Here is a 17,318-nt window from a genome sequence, read left to right on the forward strand (position 1 = left end):
TTTAAGAAAATTGAAATCATACCAAGCATCTTTCCTGACCACAACACTATGAGATTAGAAATGAATTAAGGGAGAAAACGTAAAAAACACAAACATATGGAGGCTAAACAATACACTACTTAATAACCAAGAGATCACTGAAGAAATCAGAGAGGAAATCAAAAAATACTTAGAGACAAATGACAATGAAAACACGACGATGCAAAACCTATGGGATGCAGCAAAAGCAGTTCTAAGAGGGAAGTTTACAGCAATACAAGCCTACCTCAAGAAACAAGAAAAATCTCAAGTAAACAATCTAACCTGACACCTAAAGGAACTAGAGAAAGAAGAACAAACAAAACCCAAAGTTAGCAGAAGGAAAGAAATCATAAAGATCAGAGCAGAAATAAATGAAATAGAAACAAAGAAATCAATAGCAAAGATCAATAAAACTAAAAGCTGGTTCTTTGAGAAGATAAACAAAATTGATAAACCATCAGCCAGACTCATCAAGAAAAAGAGGGAGAGGACTCAAATCAATAAAATTAGAAATGAAAAAGGAGAAGTTACAACAGACACCACAGAAATACAAACCATCCTAACAGACTACTACAAGCAACTCTATGCCAATAAAATGGACAACCTGGAAGAAATGGACAAATTCTTAGAAAAGTATAACCTTCCAAGACTGAATCAGGAAGAAATTGAAAATATGAACAGACCAATCACAAGTAATGAAATTGAAACTGATTTAAAATCTTCCAACAAACAAAAGTCCAGAACCAGATGGCTTCACGGGTGAATTCTATCAAACATTTAGAGAAGAGCTAACACCCACCCTTCTCAAACTCTCTGAAAAAATTGCAGAGGAAGGAACACTCCCAAATTCATTCTATGAGGCCACCTTCACCCTGATACCAAAACAAGACAAAGATACTACAAAAAAAGAAAATTACAGACCAATATCACTGATGAATATAGATGCAAAAATCCTCAACAAAATACTAGCAAACAGAAACCAACAACACATTAAAAGGGTCATACACCATGATCAAGTGGGATTTATCCCAGGGATGCAAGGATTCTTCAATATATGCAAATCAATCAATGTGATACACCATAGTAACAAACTGAAGAATAAAAACCACATGATCATCTCAATAGATGCAGAAAAAGCTTTTGACAAAATTCAACACCCATTTATGATAAAACCTCTCCAGAAAGTGGGCATAGAGGGAACCTACCTCAACATAATAAAGGCCATATATGACAAACCCACAGCAAACATCATTCTCAATGGTGAAAAACTGAAACCATTTCCTCTGAGATCAGGAACGAGACAAGGATGTCCACTCTCACCACTATTATTCAACATAGTTTTGGAAGTCCTAGCCATGGCAATCAGAGAAGAAAAAGAAATAAAAGGAATACAAATTGGAAAAGAAGAAGTAAAATTGTAACTGTTTGCAGATGACATGTTACTATACATAGAGAATCCTAAAAATGCCACCAGAAAACTACTAGAGCTAATCAATGAATTTGGTAAAGTTGCAGGATACAAAATTAATGAACGGAAATCTCTTGCATTCCTATACACTAATGATGAAAAATCTGAAAGAGAAATTACGGAAACACTCCCAATTACCACTGCAACAAAAAGAATAAAATACCTAGGAATAAACCTACCTAAGGAGACAAAAGACCTGTATGCAGAAAACTGTAAGACAGTAATGAACGAAATTAAAGCTGATACCAACAGATGGAGAGATATACCAAGTTCTTGGATTGGAAGAATCAATATTGTGAAAATGACTATACTATCCAAAGAAATCTACAGATTCAATGCAATCCCTATCAAATTACCAATGGCATTTTTTATGGAACTAGAAAAAAAAATCATCTTAAAATTTGTATGGAGACACAAAAGACCCCGAATAGCCAAAGCAGTCTTGAGGGAAAAAAATGGAGCTGGAGGAATCAGACTCCCTGACTTCAGACTATACTACAAAGCTACAGTAATCAAGACAATATGGTACTGGCACAAAAACAGAAATATAGATGAATGGAACAAGATAGAAAGCCCAGAGATAAACCAATGCACCTATGGTCAACTAACCTATGACAAAGGAGTCAAGGATATACAATGGAGAAAAGACAGTCTCTTCAATAAGTGGGACTGGGAAAACTGGACAGCTACATATAAAAGAATGAAATTACAATACTCCCTAACACCATACACAAAAATAAACTCAAAATGGATTCGAGACCTAAATGTAAGACCAGACAATATAAAACTCTTAGAGGAAAACATCGGAAGAACACTCTTTGACATAAATCACAACAAGATCTTTTTTGATCCACCTCCTAGAGTAATGGAAATAAAAACAAAAATAAACAAATGGGACCTAATGAAACTTCAAAGCTTTTGCACAGCAAAGGAAACCATAAACAAGACGAAAAGACAACCCTCAGAATGGGAGAAAATATTTGCAAATGAATCAACGGACAAAGGATTAATCTCCAAAATATATAAACAGCTCATGCAGCTCAATATTAAAGAAACAAACAACTCAATCCAAAAATGGGCAGAAGACCTAAATAGACATTTCTCCAAAGAAGACATAGAGATGGCCACGAAGCACATGAAAAGCTGCTCAACATCATGAATTATTAGAGAAATGTAAATCAAAACTATAATGAGGTATCACCTTACACCTGTTAGAACAGGCATCATCAGAAAATCTACAAACGACAAATGCTGGAGAGGGTGTGGAGAAAAGGGAACCCTCTTGCACTGCTGGTGGGAATGTAAACTGATACAGCCACTATGGAGAACAGTATGGAGGTTCCTTAAAAAACTAAAAATAGAATTACCATATGACCCAGCTATCCCACTACTGGGCATATACCCTGAGAAAACCATAATTCAAAAAGACACATGCACTCCAATGTTCATTGCAGCACTATTTACAATAGCCAGGACATGGAAGCAACCTAAATGCCCATTGACAGACAAATGGATAAAGATGTGGTACATATATATAATGGAATATTACTCAGCCATAAAAGGGAACGAAATTGAGTCATTTGTTGAGATGTGGATGGATCCAGAGACTGTCATACAGAGTGAAGTAAGTCAGAAAGAGAAAATATCGTATATTAACACATGTATGTGGAGCCTAGAAAAATGGTACAGATGAACCAGTTTGCAGGGCAGAAGTTGAGACACATATGTAGAGACCAAATGTATGGACACCAAGGGGGGAAAACCGCGGTGGGGTGGGGATGGTGGCATGCTGAACCAGGCAATTGGGACTGACATGTATACACTGATGTGTATAAAATTGATGATTAATAAGAACCTGCAGTATAAACAAACAAACAAACAAACCAAAAAAACAGGTAATACTAAACTTTCTTTGCGTTATTTGTATGGAAATATGTTAATATAAATGTTTCAGACATTACATGAAATTTCTAAAAATCTTATATGTTCTGGTATAATGTTATAAGTCATAATTCTAGTTATTACTTTAAAATGTATATCTCAGAAATAAAAAAAAAATTTTTTTTCACTGCAAAGTAAAGGAGCTGTTACAGTGGAGGATTACTGTACTGAATGTCAATATTATGACATAGTATGAGTGTGTTTCGTGTTTGGTAATTGCAATCATTGTTGCTTTTGTTGTGGTCATCCATTTACAATGCTTGGTGTCAGTTTATTTATCTCTTGTAAAAATAAAATACAGTGTGTGTGTGTGTGTGTGAAAAAAATAAAATGGGCAAAGGACTTGAATAGAAATTTCTCCAATGATGTCATACAAATGGCCAACAAGCTTATGAAAGATGCTTAACATCAAAAATCATCAGGGAAATGCAAATGAAAACCACAAGGAAATACCACTTCACGTATATCAGAATAGCTATTATCAAAAAACCAGAAAGAGAGTGTTGGTGAGGATGTGGAGAAATTGAAATCCTTGTGCACTGCTGGTAGGAATATAAAAATGGTGCAGCTGTTATGGAAAACAGTATGGAAGTTCCTCAAAAATATTAAAAATAGAAATACTATATGATCCAATAATTCCACTTCTGGATATATATCCCAAGGAATTGAAAGCAGAGTCTCAAAGAGACATTTGTGTACCCATGTTCATTGCAGCATTATTCACGATAGCCAAAAGGTGGAAGCAAACCAAGTATCCATTAACAGATGAATGGATAAACAAAATGTGGTATACAATGAAATATTATTCAGCCTTAAGAACAAAGGAAATTCTGACACATGCTACAACATGGATGAACCTTGAAGACATTATGCTAAGAGAAATAAGCCAGTCACAAAAGAGCAAATACTGCATAATTCCACTTATATGAGAATAAGAATAGGCAAATTAGAACAGGCAAATTCACAGAGACAGAAAGTAGAATGGAGGCTGCCAGGGCCAGGACGAGAGGGAATGGGGAGTTGGTGTTTAATGGGTATGATGTTTCAGTTTGGAAAGATGAAAAATGTTCTGGAGATGGATGGTCATGATGGCTGCATAATGTGACTGTACTTGATGCACTCATATGTTTACTTAAAAAATGGTAATTTTTATGGTGTATTGTGTATATCTTACCACAATAAAAAAGTTGGCTGCTCTCATAAAAAATATATATACATTTTGGCATTCTGAGTTTTTTCCACTTCAGAATTGTAGATAAGGGATCCTGGATGAATTAGATCGCTGGTTTATATCACCATGTAGTGTTAGTAAAAACTTGTTTGCAGACTCACCACTCGCAGAAGTTGTATGTCACTGGTATAAATAAAACACTACTATACCTTTGATTGAGGAATGGTCCTCTGGGCTTACGAAGTCTATTTTCTTTGACTAAGACTTGGGGAGAGGACAAGGAGCCCTGAGAATCACCTCTGGCTGTACAGATTCTTATTGATATGACAATGACCTATCTCCAAGCTGGTTCACCCTCAATTTAAAGAAGGGTTAATTGTTTTCAGTAGAAGTCAAAGTCTTAATTAGCTCATGTTTGACTATAAAGATGTAGGAGAACTGATTAATACCATCACTTAATAATAAAGCTGTAATATCATTTGGGGTTTTTTTTTCCTGAGCTTAGTGTTAATCTTAGTTCATCTAAAAACTGTTCTCTTTCTTGTTTTTTAGCAGTTAATAGTTATCAGAAGATGCAAATATAGGTCAATCTTATGAATATTTACATAAAACAACTTGGAAATTTCCAGATTCACTTTGTAGATCTTCTGGAAGTCCATAGGAAGGGCAGTAGAAATTTTTACAGGTGACATAGTAAGTGTGATCGTTATAAACAGACTCAGATTCCCAAACGTAAGTAGCAGTTTCTGAATTTTTACTAGTAAGTTTATAAATTTAAGAACTACAGAATATTGGTACTATGTCATGGGAATTGGGATATGGCCATAATTAATTCTCTTGCTAAATTTATTTAAATAGTTGTTTGAGTAATATGAGAAGTCACTATATTTCCACAGAAATGAATTCAAGAGTCATTGCTATACAAACAGCAAAAATATCGAAGAAGGCTCATTCATATCAAGAAATTTTTACTAGAATAAAACCGTCCATACATGTAGCTTCATGTCCAAATTGAGAGCAAAGTAGTAAGACAGGCTTGGACCTGAAACCTGGGACCCTTTGCTGCAGCGCTTGCACCTGGACAAACGTCTCTTCCAGCAACAAAATACAAAGAAACTATAAGGAACTAAAAATAACTGTGTGCATGCACAGTTTAGCTAAATTATGAACAACAAGATACAAAAAGACCAAAAACCCAACTGCCACTTCTGACGAGCCCAGAGGAAAAGCAGGGTACTGTGCATGCCCCCTGCACACAGCACCACCAAGGGGGTGGGCAGGCCGCCTAAGCCACCCCTCCAGCCCAACCCCTGGACCCACCCCTACCCTCACCCCATATAAGGAGGCAGTTTACCTCCGCTCAGGGAGGGAGCAAGGGAATGTGTTACTTGTTTTCGCACCATCGTGCTGTAGCAGGAGCCCCAATAAAGCCTTGCCTGAATTTCTTGACTGGTCTCTTATCAATTTCCATTGATTAAGGAGGCCAAGAACCCTGGTTGGTAACTAGTTCTAACAGTGCTTTGCTTGAATCTGCTCCTTTCAAATGGCACTTTGTTTCCATTTTGAGGCAGAGCCTGAAGGTGGAGGAAAAGTCAACTCCTTTTGGGGGGAATGGCGGCGGTAGTGGTGGTGGTGGTGTGCAGGGCAGGATGGGGGGACAAAGTACACCCAAAGTCCTGTCCATTCTGCCTTCTTCCTCCTGTTTCAGCCTCTCCCCACAGTCTTTCCTTCACTCTCCTTTAACCCACACTGTCTGCAAATGTTCGGAAGAGCAAGGGCATGTATGGTATTGGCTGGTTGAAGAGGAAGCTGGAACAGAAAACTGTATACATTTCAACTACTTTTAATCCTCACCTGCAATCCTACATATCTTAATCCTTATACTTGTGCTGGGTCTCCTAGCTCACTCTGGCCTCACTCCCACCTTCAGGTGCCCTACAGTACACCCCTGTCACAGAGTGGCCCTGGCAGCTGATCTCAGAGAACATCATGGAGGGCCTGTTCTGAGATTTGGCTTCTCAAGTCAAAGGCCCCCCGGCCCTGCTTCAGTGTGATGATGGAGCCAAGACCTGGCTGAGGGCAAGAGAAAGTCCCTGAGGGTGGTTCAGGATCGTGGCAGGTTCCCCCTGCAAGGCCCTGTCCACAGAGGCTCGAGAACTAGCTGAGTTGAGGGTCAAGAGTGAGCCAGATTTGGGGTTGTTACCAACACTTCAACCACGAGCCTTTCATTCCTTTGACTCTAGACATTTATCCTGTTTTCCACTAAGGGCTGGAAAAAATGCTGGCAATTCTTTGCAAGTTTGATAGTACATAGTAGACTTCTGTTACAGTGTTGCCAAAAATGTGACAGGCAAAGGCACCACTGATGGTGAAGATGCTACATCCACAAAATTTTTTAATCCAGTAGCTAGAACTTACCTTAACAAGTAAAAAATATGTATATAAATGAACAGTATAGTAAAGCCATAATTTCACAGATATTATTGCTTATGAGGAGAAATTTAAAAAAAGAAGAGAAAGAGATGCATTCACATCCATTTAAAGTACAACACGAAGTAAACAAGAGTATTGGTAGTGAGCTGAGACTGCAAAAATGAAGAAGGTGGAAAGAAAACGGCACCCATTCTCACGGCTCCTGAACAGCAGCATGGTCTATCCAGTCCTTTAAAAGCATAGTTCACTACTCCTCCTGAAATACAGGCTACTGTCCCAATGGCCATCCATCTAAAAATACATGCTAATCCCTCCCCTGATACCTATAAGCCCAGGTGCTACAGGCTACACCTACCAGACGCAGGCTTGCTTAAGGTCCTTCTGTCTGCTGTGCACCACCTATGTCCTCTTTGATCTTGGCAAGCAAGTGTGTGTGGGAATCAGTTGAGACTGATAGAAAACTGAACGTGTCCCTGACCATCTTCCCTTGACTCTGGGGATAGGAGTTGACCATGGGGTTGGCTTTGTACAATCAATACAAATCCCTGGCTATATAGATGCTTGTTCTGAACCAGCTCCCGAACTCTCCTTTGAGAGCCTGAAGTCAGGGACTGGGTAACAGGTAGAAAAGTAGAGCAGGGTAAATATGGCTTCTGCCCTGATGCTCACACTTTAAAATTTATACCTTGATTATGTGATAAAATTTTGGAATGAGCTGGATAAAGTGACTGCTGAAAAGGAATCATTATTTCTGGTTGATGCTCCCCAACATCTAGCCAGTTTATGGTCAATAATCCCATCTAGTAAGTTAACTCATGAGTTATCTAAGTGTATGTTTTGCTTCCAGTTTACCTTGAGGGATACACCAAGAAGTTTCACAGTTCAAGGTCAAGGTCTTTTTGGCCGCTTTACTAGCATTTTTAACATTGCTTTTATGGGTGCTTACTTGCTTATATCTGCCTGAAGTATTTTTCTGGATAAAGTTACAATGGCCCGTGTTCTCTGGCAAAGAACTCGAGGGCCTTGACTGTCCATGCAATGAAGTGGACACTAAATTCTCACGTGAACAGAACTCCACACATGTGCTCAGTGGACTAACATCACTTGTGACTTACTTCGTCTTATCCTTCCTATTTACATTTTCCACTTTAATCTCTCTCAGTGCCAAATTCTCTATATGAAAAATGAGATAATAAGCCTACCATGAGAATTTTAAAAGATGTATATAAACTGCTTTGTATTCTCTGGTATACATACTTAACATATTGTAACAGTAGCCAACATTTACTGAGTGCTGACCATGCACCATGACTTAGTCTAAGCACTTTGCAAGCGTATTTAATCCTCATAGAACTCTATGAGGTTGGTGCTGGTATTACACCCCATTTTACAGATGAAGAAACTGAGGCCCAGAGATGTTAAGAAATTTGACCAAGGTCTCCAATCTGTCACAGGTAAAACTTGGATTTGAACCCAGTCTCCCCAACTCTGAGCCCGGGCTCTTAACTCCTACTACTATGGTAGCTACTCCACTAAAGCTATTTTTTAAAAAATAATTTATCTTGTTTTTCCTATTATTTATTTATTTATTTATTTTCAAAGGCTGCATGCAGTTACATTTAGGGTCACTAACTTACCCAGAACTTCCCAGTTTTATAACTGAAAGTCCCATCTCTCAGGTTACCACTCAGTAGTTTTATTATTATGTTGTTTATCTTTGTAGCAGGACCACTGCTTGTACATATAGATACCTTTGTGCAAATTAGGAAAAAGGGGTATCCACTTACATTCAACATACTTTTAATCTTGTATCCATTACATTTATGTAAACTACCTTAAATCCTTCATGGTATAAGATGGGATAAGAGAAACAAATATAGAAACAGACTTTCACACTGTATTTAACACTTTAAGATCTATGCGTAAGTATTAATACATGTGTTACCTTTATATCCTTGTTCTGTCTCCCTGAGATCAATTTTGGTTATGGGTTTGAAATCAGTATCCCATAATCGTATACACCCATCTCGTCCACCAGTGGCAAAGCCTTCTTCGCAAGCATACATGCTGAAGATTCCAGCCTGTTGATTAAGGCAGATAATACTCAATGCTGCAGTCATTCTAAACAGCCATTATAGCTGGATCTTGATGATAAAAATACAAAACAAAGCAAAAACAAAAAACAAATCTCTTGTTCTCTATTGAAATCCTGGCAATAGAACAAGTAGCCATCTGTAACAGCCATTTTAGCTAGATTAAAAATTCATAATACCACTAAAGCAAACTAGTTCAAGTGCTCCTTTGCCACGATTAAACTAATGACAGGCTGTAAAAAAAATTCAGGAATTTCTTGGCTAAAGCAAATATAAAAATCATAAATTTCTTTCTGTGACAGTTAATCATTATAAAGACAATGGTGGAGGTGTTTCATATAAATTCCTTCCCAAAACAAGTAAAGATATGCGGGCTAGGAACACAAACACTTCTATAGGTGCAATGGTGACAGAAATGCATCCCAATGAGCTCAAGCAGGCACCATCTGAGCCTAAATGGAAGCATAAATTACACTTGTGTTAGCTTGTTAAGCATTATTTGAAGATGCTTTTCACATCTGATGTGGTTTCACAACTTAAAGATGCTTTTCCACAGAAAATGTGTTACAAGAGTATAATGTTGACATAATATCCAGTGTAAAGAGAAATTAGGTTACTAACGCAGCTGTTTTTATGAATGAGGACCAATACTGACCTTTTAATTGTTTCAAGAGCTGTTTCATAATTAGCGAAGCCAAGAAAATTGGTCTTCAACATACAAGACAGGGAAAGTTCTAAAATTTCATAGCTCTTTTGCTAAGAGTTGCTGAAACTTTTCTTCATGTTCATAGTAATAGGGCAAGAAGCTAAAGGTCTGTTGAGTTTCTGATAACATTTTACCAAATTTCCATTTATTACAACAAGCTTTACCTTTCACATCATCTCCCCATTCTTCTGGTCATTTCTACTTTATCATCTGTAGATGATATAGTCAACTGATAATTGAGACAAAAGCTAATTAAGTTATTAAGCTTTTGAAATATTAATTTCTTCCAGGTGAACAAAAATAATTAGGGAAATCCTTCATGAATGTTTAGTGAGTGTTCAGCAGAACTGGCTGATCCTAAAGCAACAGGGAAAAAATACAGAGATTTGTGACTTTAACTTATTTAATAAGTCATTCCCAAGTTTCTGTACGGGAATACTTACACTATGTGCTCCTTGAATGGTGCGGACTAAATTGAGCCCTTTCCAGACATAGATGTCGCCATTTAAAGCACCAGAGTAGGTGATGTCTTCTTTGGCACATGCAAGGCAAAGGATGGTCTGAAGATCCCCTGTTTTGCCAAATATCCCTCTTTTTGCAGTCAGGGCATTTCCACATAGTGTCCAAAACTAGAAAATAAGAGATAAAATAAATAGATCAAAAAAAAAAAAGAGTATTCTGATGCATCTCATTATTGGTATTTATTTGCTAATGTTTCAATACATTTTACATAATTTGCTACAGGTGCACTAGATACACATAATTTAACTTGTTTTGTTATAACGGCAGAGAATTGCAAAACATTTTAGCCAACTACTAGCAGTAAGAAAAAAAACTTATAACAATATTTTTTAAACTTTCAAAGTTCTAAAATTCTAAAACTTTGCTGAATGTTTAATGTTCATTTTTTTGTTTAATTTCTTGTCAAGTTAAGCACTAGTATAGGTTCACTGTAGAGAAGTTTAGAAACAGAGAAAAGTGAAAAGAAGAAAATTGGAATTATTCACAACCTCCTGTTAACATGCTGATATATCTTCTAGGTATTTTTGTTGCATATATATATATACATTTAGAAATAATTTCTAACTAAAAATTACATAAATCTTCACTGTAGAAACATTACTTAGAAATGTTTCTAAATATGTTATATTTCATATAGCCAATTAATTGACTAGGCTTTTCAGTTTTAGTTGCATAATTTATCATGAGGGAGACCATAAGCATAAAGGTTGAGCTGCTTTATAGACAGCAGCAGGGAGACTCCCATGGTTATGTAGAAATTAAGTATTTCACTCTGACATATTTTTTTGTTGTTGTTGTTGTTGTTGTTTTTTTAACATCTTTATTGGAGTATAATTGTTTTACAATAGTGTGTTAGTTTTTCCTTTACAACAAACTGAATCAGTTACTCTGACATATTTTTTTTCAGTATGTGAACTGGTATAATTTTACTGCCATATACGTAGCCTCTCACAATTTATATACATGTGTTTAGTTATTTGATCTTCATAATACCCTTACGAATAGGCTAAGGCAGATTTTATTATTACACCCATTTGGAAGGGAGAGAAAGAAGGCATAAGTGATTTGCCAAAGGTTCAACAGGGGTTATACATGAGAAAGTATTGAAATATTTGCCTTGAGAACTTTAAATCCAATGAAGAAGATACATATAAAACAAAAAAGATAGTTTTAAGGTAGCATATTCAGACTGCATACAAGCGGTAAGGAAATTCGAAGATAGAGAACCATGTTGAATTAACTGGAATGAGCAAGAATAGGATTTGGATCAGTGGTGAGGAAGAAATTGCATTGTGGTTTTGGAGAGCAGGATTTGGTGAATCCAAGTGACAGAAAATGTGTGAGGAAAAATTAGTGACAACCCTAATATTTTGTGCCTGCAGGAGAGGAAAAATGACGGTCCTCTCAGAGTAGCTGGGTATTTGAGGAAGCAGTTCTAGATGGGTGCACCCCTCAGGAGGATCAGGACTCAGGCAGCTGTGGAGGTGGTGGTCCTTGGGGAGAATGAGAGGAAAGATGTGCCATCATTTGAGACTATACAGGATTCTTCTCTCATTAAGTATCAGCTCTGGTGATTTGCCTCTTTGGCTATTACTGTGTTTACAAAAAGGCACTAAAGTATACATCAAAAGAATAAGAACAATCTGGGGAAAGATAGTTAGGTATATGCTTTGGGAAAACATTTAAGTATTCATTTTGAACCTGAACAAACTATGAGACATAAACAACTACTGGTTGTACCTACATGCTAAAGAACTTGCTGTTCCACGGTGATGTTTAAAGCAGACATTTATCCTTCTATATCTCCCCATGCATGAAAATTAAAGGAAGTATAACTATTTGGTAATTATTATTCCTTTAACTTGGGATGTGTACTTTGGCCTGAGTTGTTGAAATATTTCTAGATGGACAACCACAAAAAAGAGAGACTTAACCCTACACAAAGATTTTTCTGATGAAATCACCCAGTCAGATGGCATAATGTCAAATGAAACATTCCAGATATCAGATGATTCTCTAAAAAGGCATATATAGCTGTAATGACAAGATAGGCATGAGATTTTCTGCAGAAAATGGCAAATCTGAGACATTATCTTTTTTTTTTTTTTTTTTTTTTGCATTACACGGGCCTCTCACTGTTGTGGCCTCTCCCATTGCGGAGCACAGGCTCCGGACGCACAGGTTCCAGAAGCACAGGCTCGGCGGCCATGGCTCACAGGCCCTTCTTGAGAAGCACTTCATGTTTGGAAAACAGTGACAGATTAGGGTAGCCACACACCATTAACTCCACATCAAATGAAAAGACATTGTTTATCTTCTCCAATCTCCATTCACAGATTGTAATGCAAATTCTGTTAGAATTGGCAGGTACTTGGGAGCTCATCTGGCCCTAAGTAATCCCTGAGGTCCCTTCTGTCTGTGACTAGAGAATGGAGAAAGAGCAGTAACAGCCAACAAACCTGGTAGAGGCTCATTTCCTGTAAAACCAACCAAGCAGAAAATGCTCAACTGCTACTGTTTTTCAAGCATTCATTTCAGATAATCATAATTTGCCTGTTTGCCAAACACTGGGGATTGCAAAATGAGAAAGGATTTTACCCTAGCTACAAAAATTTCACATAAAAATATTTTCTTGGAGTGCATCAGAGATTCTGCATTCACCTTGTGATTGGAATGATTCATTTGATGTTAGGCAGCTTTGGGGAAAAAAGGTGGGGGTCCTGGAATTAAAGGTAGAAAATACAGATAGTGAAAATAATTTGTTAAAGCCTGCTGAAATGTGTTGTGGGTTTCCTTCTAAACAAAATTAATAAACAATAAAGAATGACATAATTAATAAAGAATCTCCATTTGCAGATTCTTCCATTTGAGGTAAAAATGCTTGTTTTTGCTTAGAAAACAATGCCTAAGTCTGCAGAAACACAATTAACAAATTTAACAGGACAAACAGCTCTTAGTGTTTTCAAATGAGGTTCCAGGGTTTTATCTGTCTCTGCTTTTAGAATCAACTGATTAAAAGAGCTAACCAAAGATGGAAAGAAACAGGGAAACTGGATGAATCTATCAATTAAAGCAGTTAATCTATGATTATGGCCTGTCAAACATACATTGTACATTTGCTTTAACCATTAAAGAAAAGAATGCATTATCCAGAAGTAAAGAATGTCCTCTTTAAACATAGGAGTAAATGCCTACCCTTCCATGATGCTCATGTTAGTACTCCTTCAAAGACAAAGTTTCCTTCCCAGAGATCAAGGTCATGCTGACTCTCTGCGTATGTGCTAATCTGAAACTACACATCTCTGTTGAAAGCTTGAAGGAATGTACCCAGTCATGTTTGATGTATGTATTTTCTTTGTTCAGACAAAATATAAAACTGTGTTGAAAACCATGTTTCTCCAGAGTGCTTTCTTCCTTGGTGGAGACTGCACTCCCGGGCTAGTCCTCAGCTTGGCTGAAATAAAACTCCCTTCTATTCCTTACTGTAGACTGTTTATTGGTTATTTGTGTCAAACACCTTTATGGTTTCTTTATTTGCTTTTACATTTAGAAACACCTTTCTCCGAATTGAGAGAAATTAAATATTTACATATATATTCCTCTATTTTATAGTTTTTTAACATTTAACTCTTTAATTCATAAATAATTTATTTTAGTATATGTTAAGAAGTAATGACATACAACTAGAATAATAAATTTTTCTAGTGCCTACTTGTCAGACGTACTATTATTATATTCTAAATTGTCATACATATTAAGGTCTATTTCTCAGCTTAGTTTCTTTTTTGTTGGTGTTTATTTATCCTTACCCCAGTCTTGTACCATTTTAATTTTTGAAACTTCATAATATGCTTTAGTAAATAGTAGTGCATTTTCCTTTTCATTGTTCTGTTTTGTGCCAAAGTTCTTGGTTATTCTCACTCTTTCATTCTCATAGATTAACTTAGAATAACTTAAAGGGAAATGTTGTCAGATAACAATAAAGCTTATGAAGATTTTAATTGAACTTGTATTAAAAAATAAATTAACTTGGAGATAAATAATGCATTTATAATTTTTACACTTCATGTCCAGAATCAAAGTTGTCTCTCTCCATTTGCCCAAGTCTTCTTTTACATTCCTCTATAAAGTTTTATAATAGTTTTTAAATTAGGTCTTGCATATTTCTTGTTATGTTTATTTCTGAGCATTTTATCATGTGTCCCTTTCTAACCATTAAGTAGGAGTAATGGGAAGGATCATGAAAAACTAGACTAAAAGAAGAACAAAAGAACTAGGAAACAGGAGGAGTTGGTTGGAGGAGTAACACAGACATTTCCTCTGTTCACACAGAAATGCACCATTTTTGTAGCAGCAGAGATCCACACATGCTCTGTTCAAGCAAGTAACCCTTACACTCTTTTCTTTATGGACTTTAACTTATATTATCTACAAACCTGTAGACAGAAGATCCTGGGCCATATCCTAGGGTCCAGGAGAAATTTTTGTTATGTCAGAGGAAAGGATGTCATGGTGTTAATTTTGCTACCTGTGTAACAAAATAGAGAGGAGCAAATAGACAGAGGCAGGTCTTGCTCCACTAGTAGTATTCCAGGCTGTGTAGTCTACAGGAAGATAGGCATTTAAAAGCCAATGGCACAGGTAGGTTTGTACTATGTATCCCTCTCCTTCAAGGTCCAACACAACATGGCATCTTTCTTCTAAAAGAACATATCAACATGTCAAAAAGTTTTGACATGCAATATGTATAAACATTCACAATTAAAAAACTTAATTTACAAAGTTAAAATCAGAACTGTTTTAAAACATGCAATCCTAAAAGTATTATGAGTCTTCTGTATAATATTTAATTAACAAAGTTTCCTTTTCAGCTGCCTGCTGAGCACTTCACTTGATTATTGTTATACTGCATTTCTAAAAGGGAGGCCCATCAGCTGATGTTAGTGTGCTCTGGGATCAGAAATGCAGGTAAGAAGTCTCCACATTTAAGGGGAAAAAGGTAAAGTCAAGCAGTTTCTCAACACCAAATTATAAACATCTGGAATTATTTTCAAACAAGGTACCAAAATTTCTTTAAAATAACTACTTTACCTTTATGTGTTTCACTCCACAGCTAACCACTCTGTTTGGCTGATACGGATCCCAAGAAATATCAAAAATCTGTTTAAAAAAGATAAAAAGTTGCTCTGTTGATCATACATGTGTTTTTGCCTTCTTTCAGATACTGTCCAATTGCCAAGACTCTATCCTAACATTCAGAGCACAATGTTACCTACCCAAATGGAGTATTTGGCTATGGAGATGAGTCAGGAATTGCTAATACACATTTTAGCACCTTGTATCTACTTACCTTAGTCCTGAATGAATAAGTAATAATTAACCACAATCATTGAGAACTGGTATCACATTTTTAACTTTGTCCATCCAAGGTAAATAAACTGTGATGATTTAGTATAGTTTTTTGATCAAATTTTTGGTGGCTCTCCAAAAGGCTAATAACACACTTTTGAGATAGCTTTACAATGAAAACGAAGAGAATGGCAATTGTTTAAAGTGCATATTCCCCCAGCCCATGTCAGAAATTCCGATTTAGTGGATCAGAAATCAGGTCCAGGCACATGCATTTTAAAACACAGCCCAGGAGATTCTGATGCAGGTGGTCCATGGACCACATTCTGTGAAGCTCTAATAGAAAGAAGGACCAATTGTAGAGCCAGAGACTAGACTAGAGAAAGAGGCTGCTAACTTCTCATCAAGTAGGAAGCTGTTGCTCCAATCACCAGACAAAGAAGGAGGGCCTTTGGTTAGGTAGAAAGGAAGAATTATTGACCACAGAAACAGTGCTGAAGAAAAAACACTTGGTCTAAGGACCAAGTATGAATAAGGTCCAAGTACCCATTTTATCTATGCGAACTCAGGCAAGTCTTAGCTTCTCTAACCTTAACCTCATCATCTCAAAAATGAATGAATGACACCATCTCAGTTCTACTGTGAGGTCAATTAAGATAATGTATGTATGATCATTTTGCAGACTACAAAGCACTGATTATACAAATCAGTGCTAAGGGCTAAGTATTTTAGTCACTAAAATAATCTTGAAAATAATCATTTGCCCATAAGCAACCAATAATAATTCATACTGTCCTCAACAATAAAGAGTAAAACTGTGTGATACAAATTATGGAGTCTGGGAGAACAGTGTTCTAAAAGCAGTATTTCATTAAAACATTCTAGGCTCTTAAAATTACACAGTTCTCAATAGTTAGCATTGTACTTTTTATAATCTACTCCTAACTGGAAAGTGTACAGTTTATCAGCAAAACAACAGGAAATTCATGTATTGGTCCAGTCCAATTCAACCACTTTGTAAGATAAAATATAATGGGATCATGGAACAGCAGAAACAGTAATATCCAAAATGCAAGGTATGAGCAGGAGACAAGATGGTAGAGTAGAAGGACTTGAGCTCACCTCCTCTCATGAAAACACCAAAATCACAACTAACTGCTGAACAACCACCTACAAAAAAGACTCAAACCTACCAAAAAAGATATTCCATATCCAAAGACAAAAAAGAAGCCAAAACAAGACAGTAGCAGGGGCATGTTCATGATATAATCAAGTGCCATACCCACTGGGTGGGAGACCAAAAGCTGGAAAATAATTATATCACAGAGGTTCTCCCACAGGGGTGAGATCTGAGCCCCATGTCAGGCTCTCCAGCCTGGGGGTCTGGCATTGGGAGGAGGAGCCCCCAGAGCATTTGGCTTTGAAGGCCAGTGGGACTTGAGTGCAGGAGCTCCACACAACTGGGGGAAACAGAGACTCCACTCTTGGAGGGTGCAGACAAAGTTTCATATGCACTGGGACCCAGGGCAAAGCAGTGACTCCATAGGATCCTGGGCCAGACCTACCTGCAGGTCTTGGAGGGCCTCCTGGGGAGGCAGTGGTTGGCTGTGGCTC

At 36.9% G+C, this 17,318-nt stretch overlaps 1 protein-coding gene across 5 annotated transcripts in view; it reads right to left on the reverse strand.

Annotated features, from left to right (window-relative positions):
- The window catches only part of EML6 (EMAP like 6), a 345,807-nt gene that overhangs the window by 143,475 nt on the left and 185,014 nt on the right, over nucleotides 1-17,318 (reverse strand). For all 5 annotated transcript variants that reach the window (XM_067007573.1, XM_067007577.1, XM_067007575.1 and 2 more), the window contains 3 exons: nucleotides 15,447-15,515; nucleotides 10,277-10,462; nucleotides 8,980-9,115 (listed from right to left, as the gene is read on the reverse strand). In XM_067007573.1, the coding sequence (XP_066863674.1) occupies nucleotides 8,980-9,115; nucleotides 10,277-10,462; nucleotides 15,447-15,515 (391 nt within the window). The remainder of the gene's footprint in view (nucleotides 1-8,979; nucleotides 9,116-10,276; nucleotides 10,463-15,446; nucleotides 15,516-17,318) is intronic.

The sequence above is a fragment of the Kogia breviceps genome, chromosome 11 (assembly GCF_026419965.1).
Source record: "Kogia breviceps isolate mKogBre1 chromosome 11, mKogBre1 haplotype 1, whole genome shotgun sequence".
In the NCBI taxonomy this organism is placed as follows: domain Eukaryota; kingdom Metazoa; phylum Chordata; class Mammalia; order Artiodactyla; family Physeteridae; genus Kogia; species Kogia breviceps.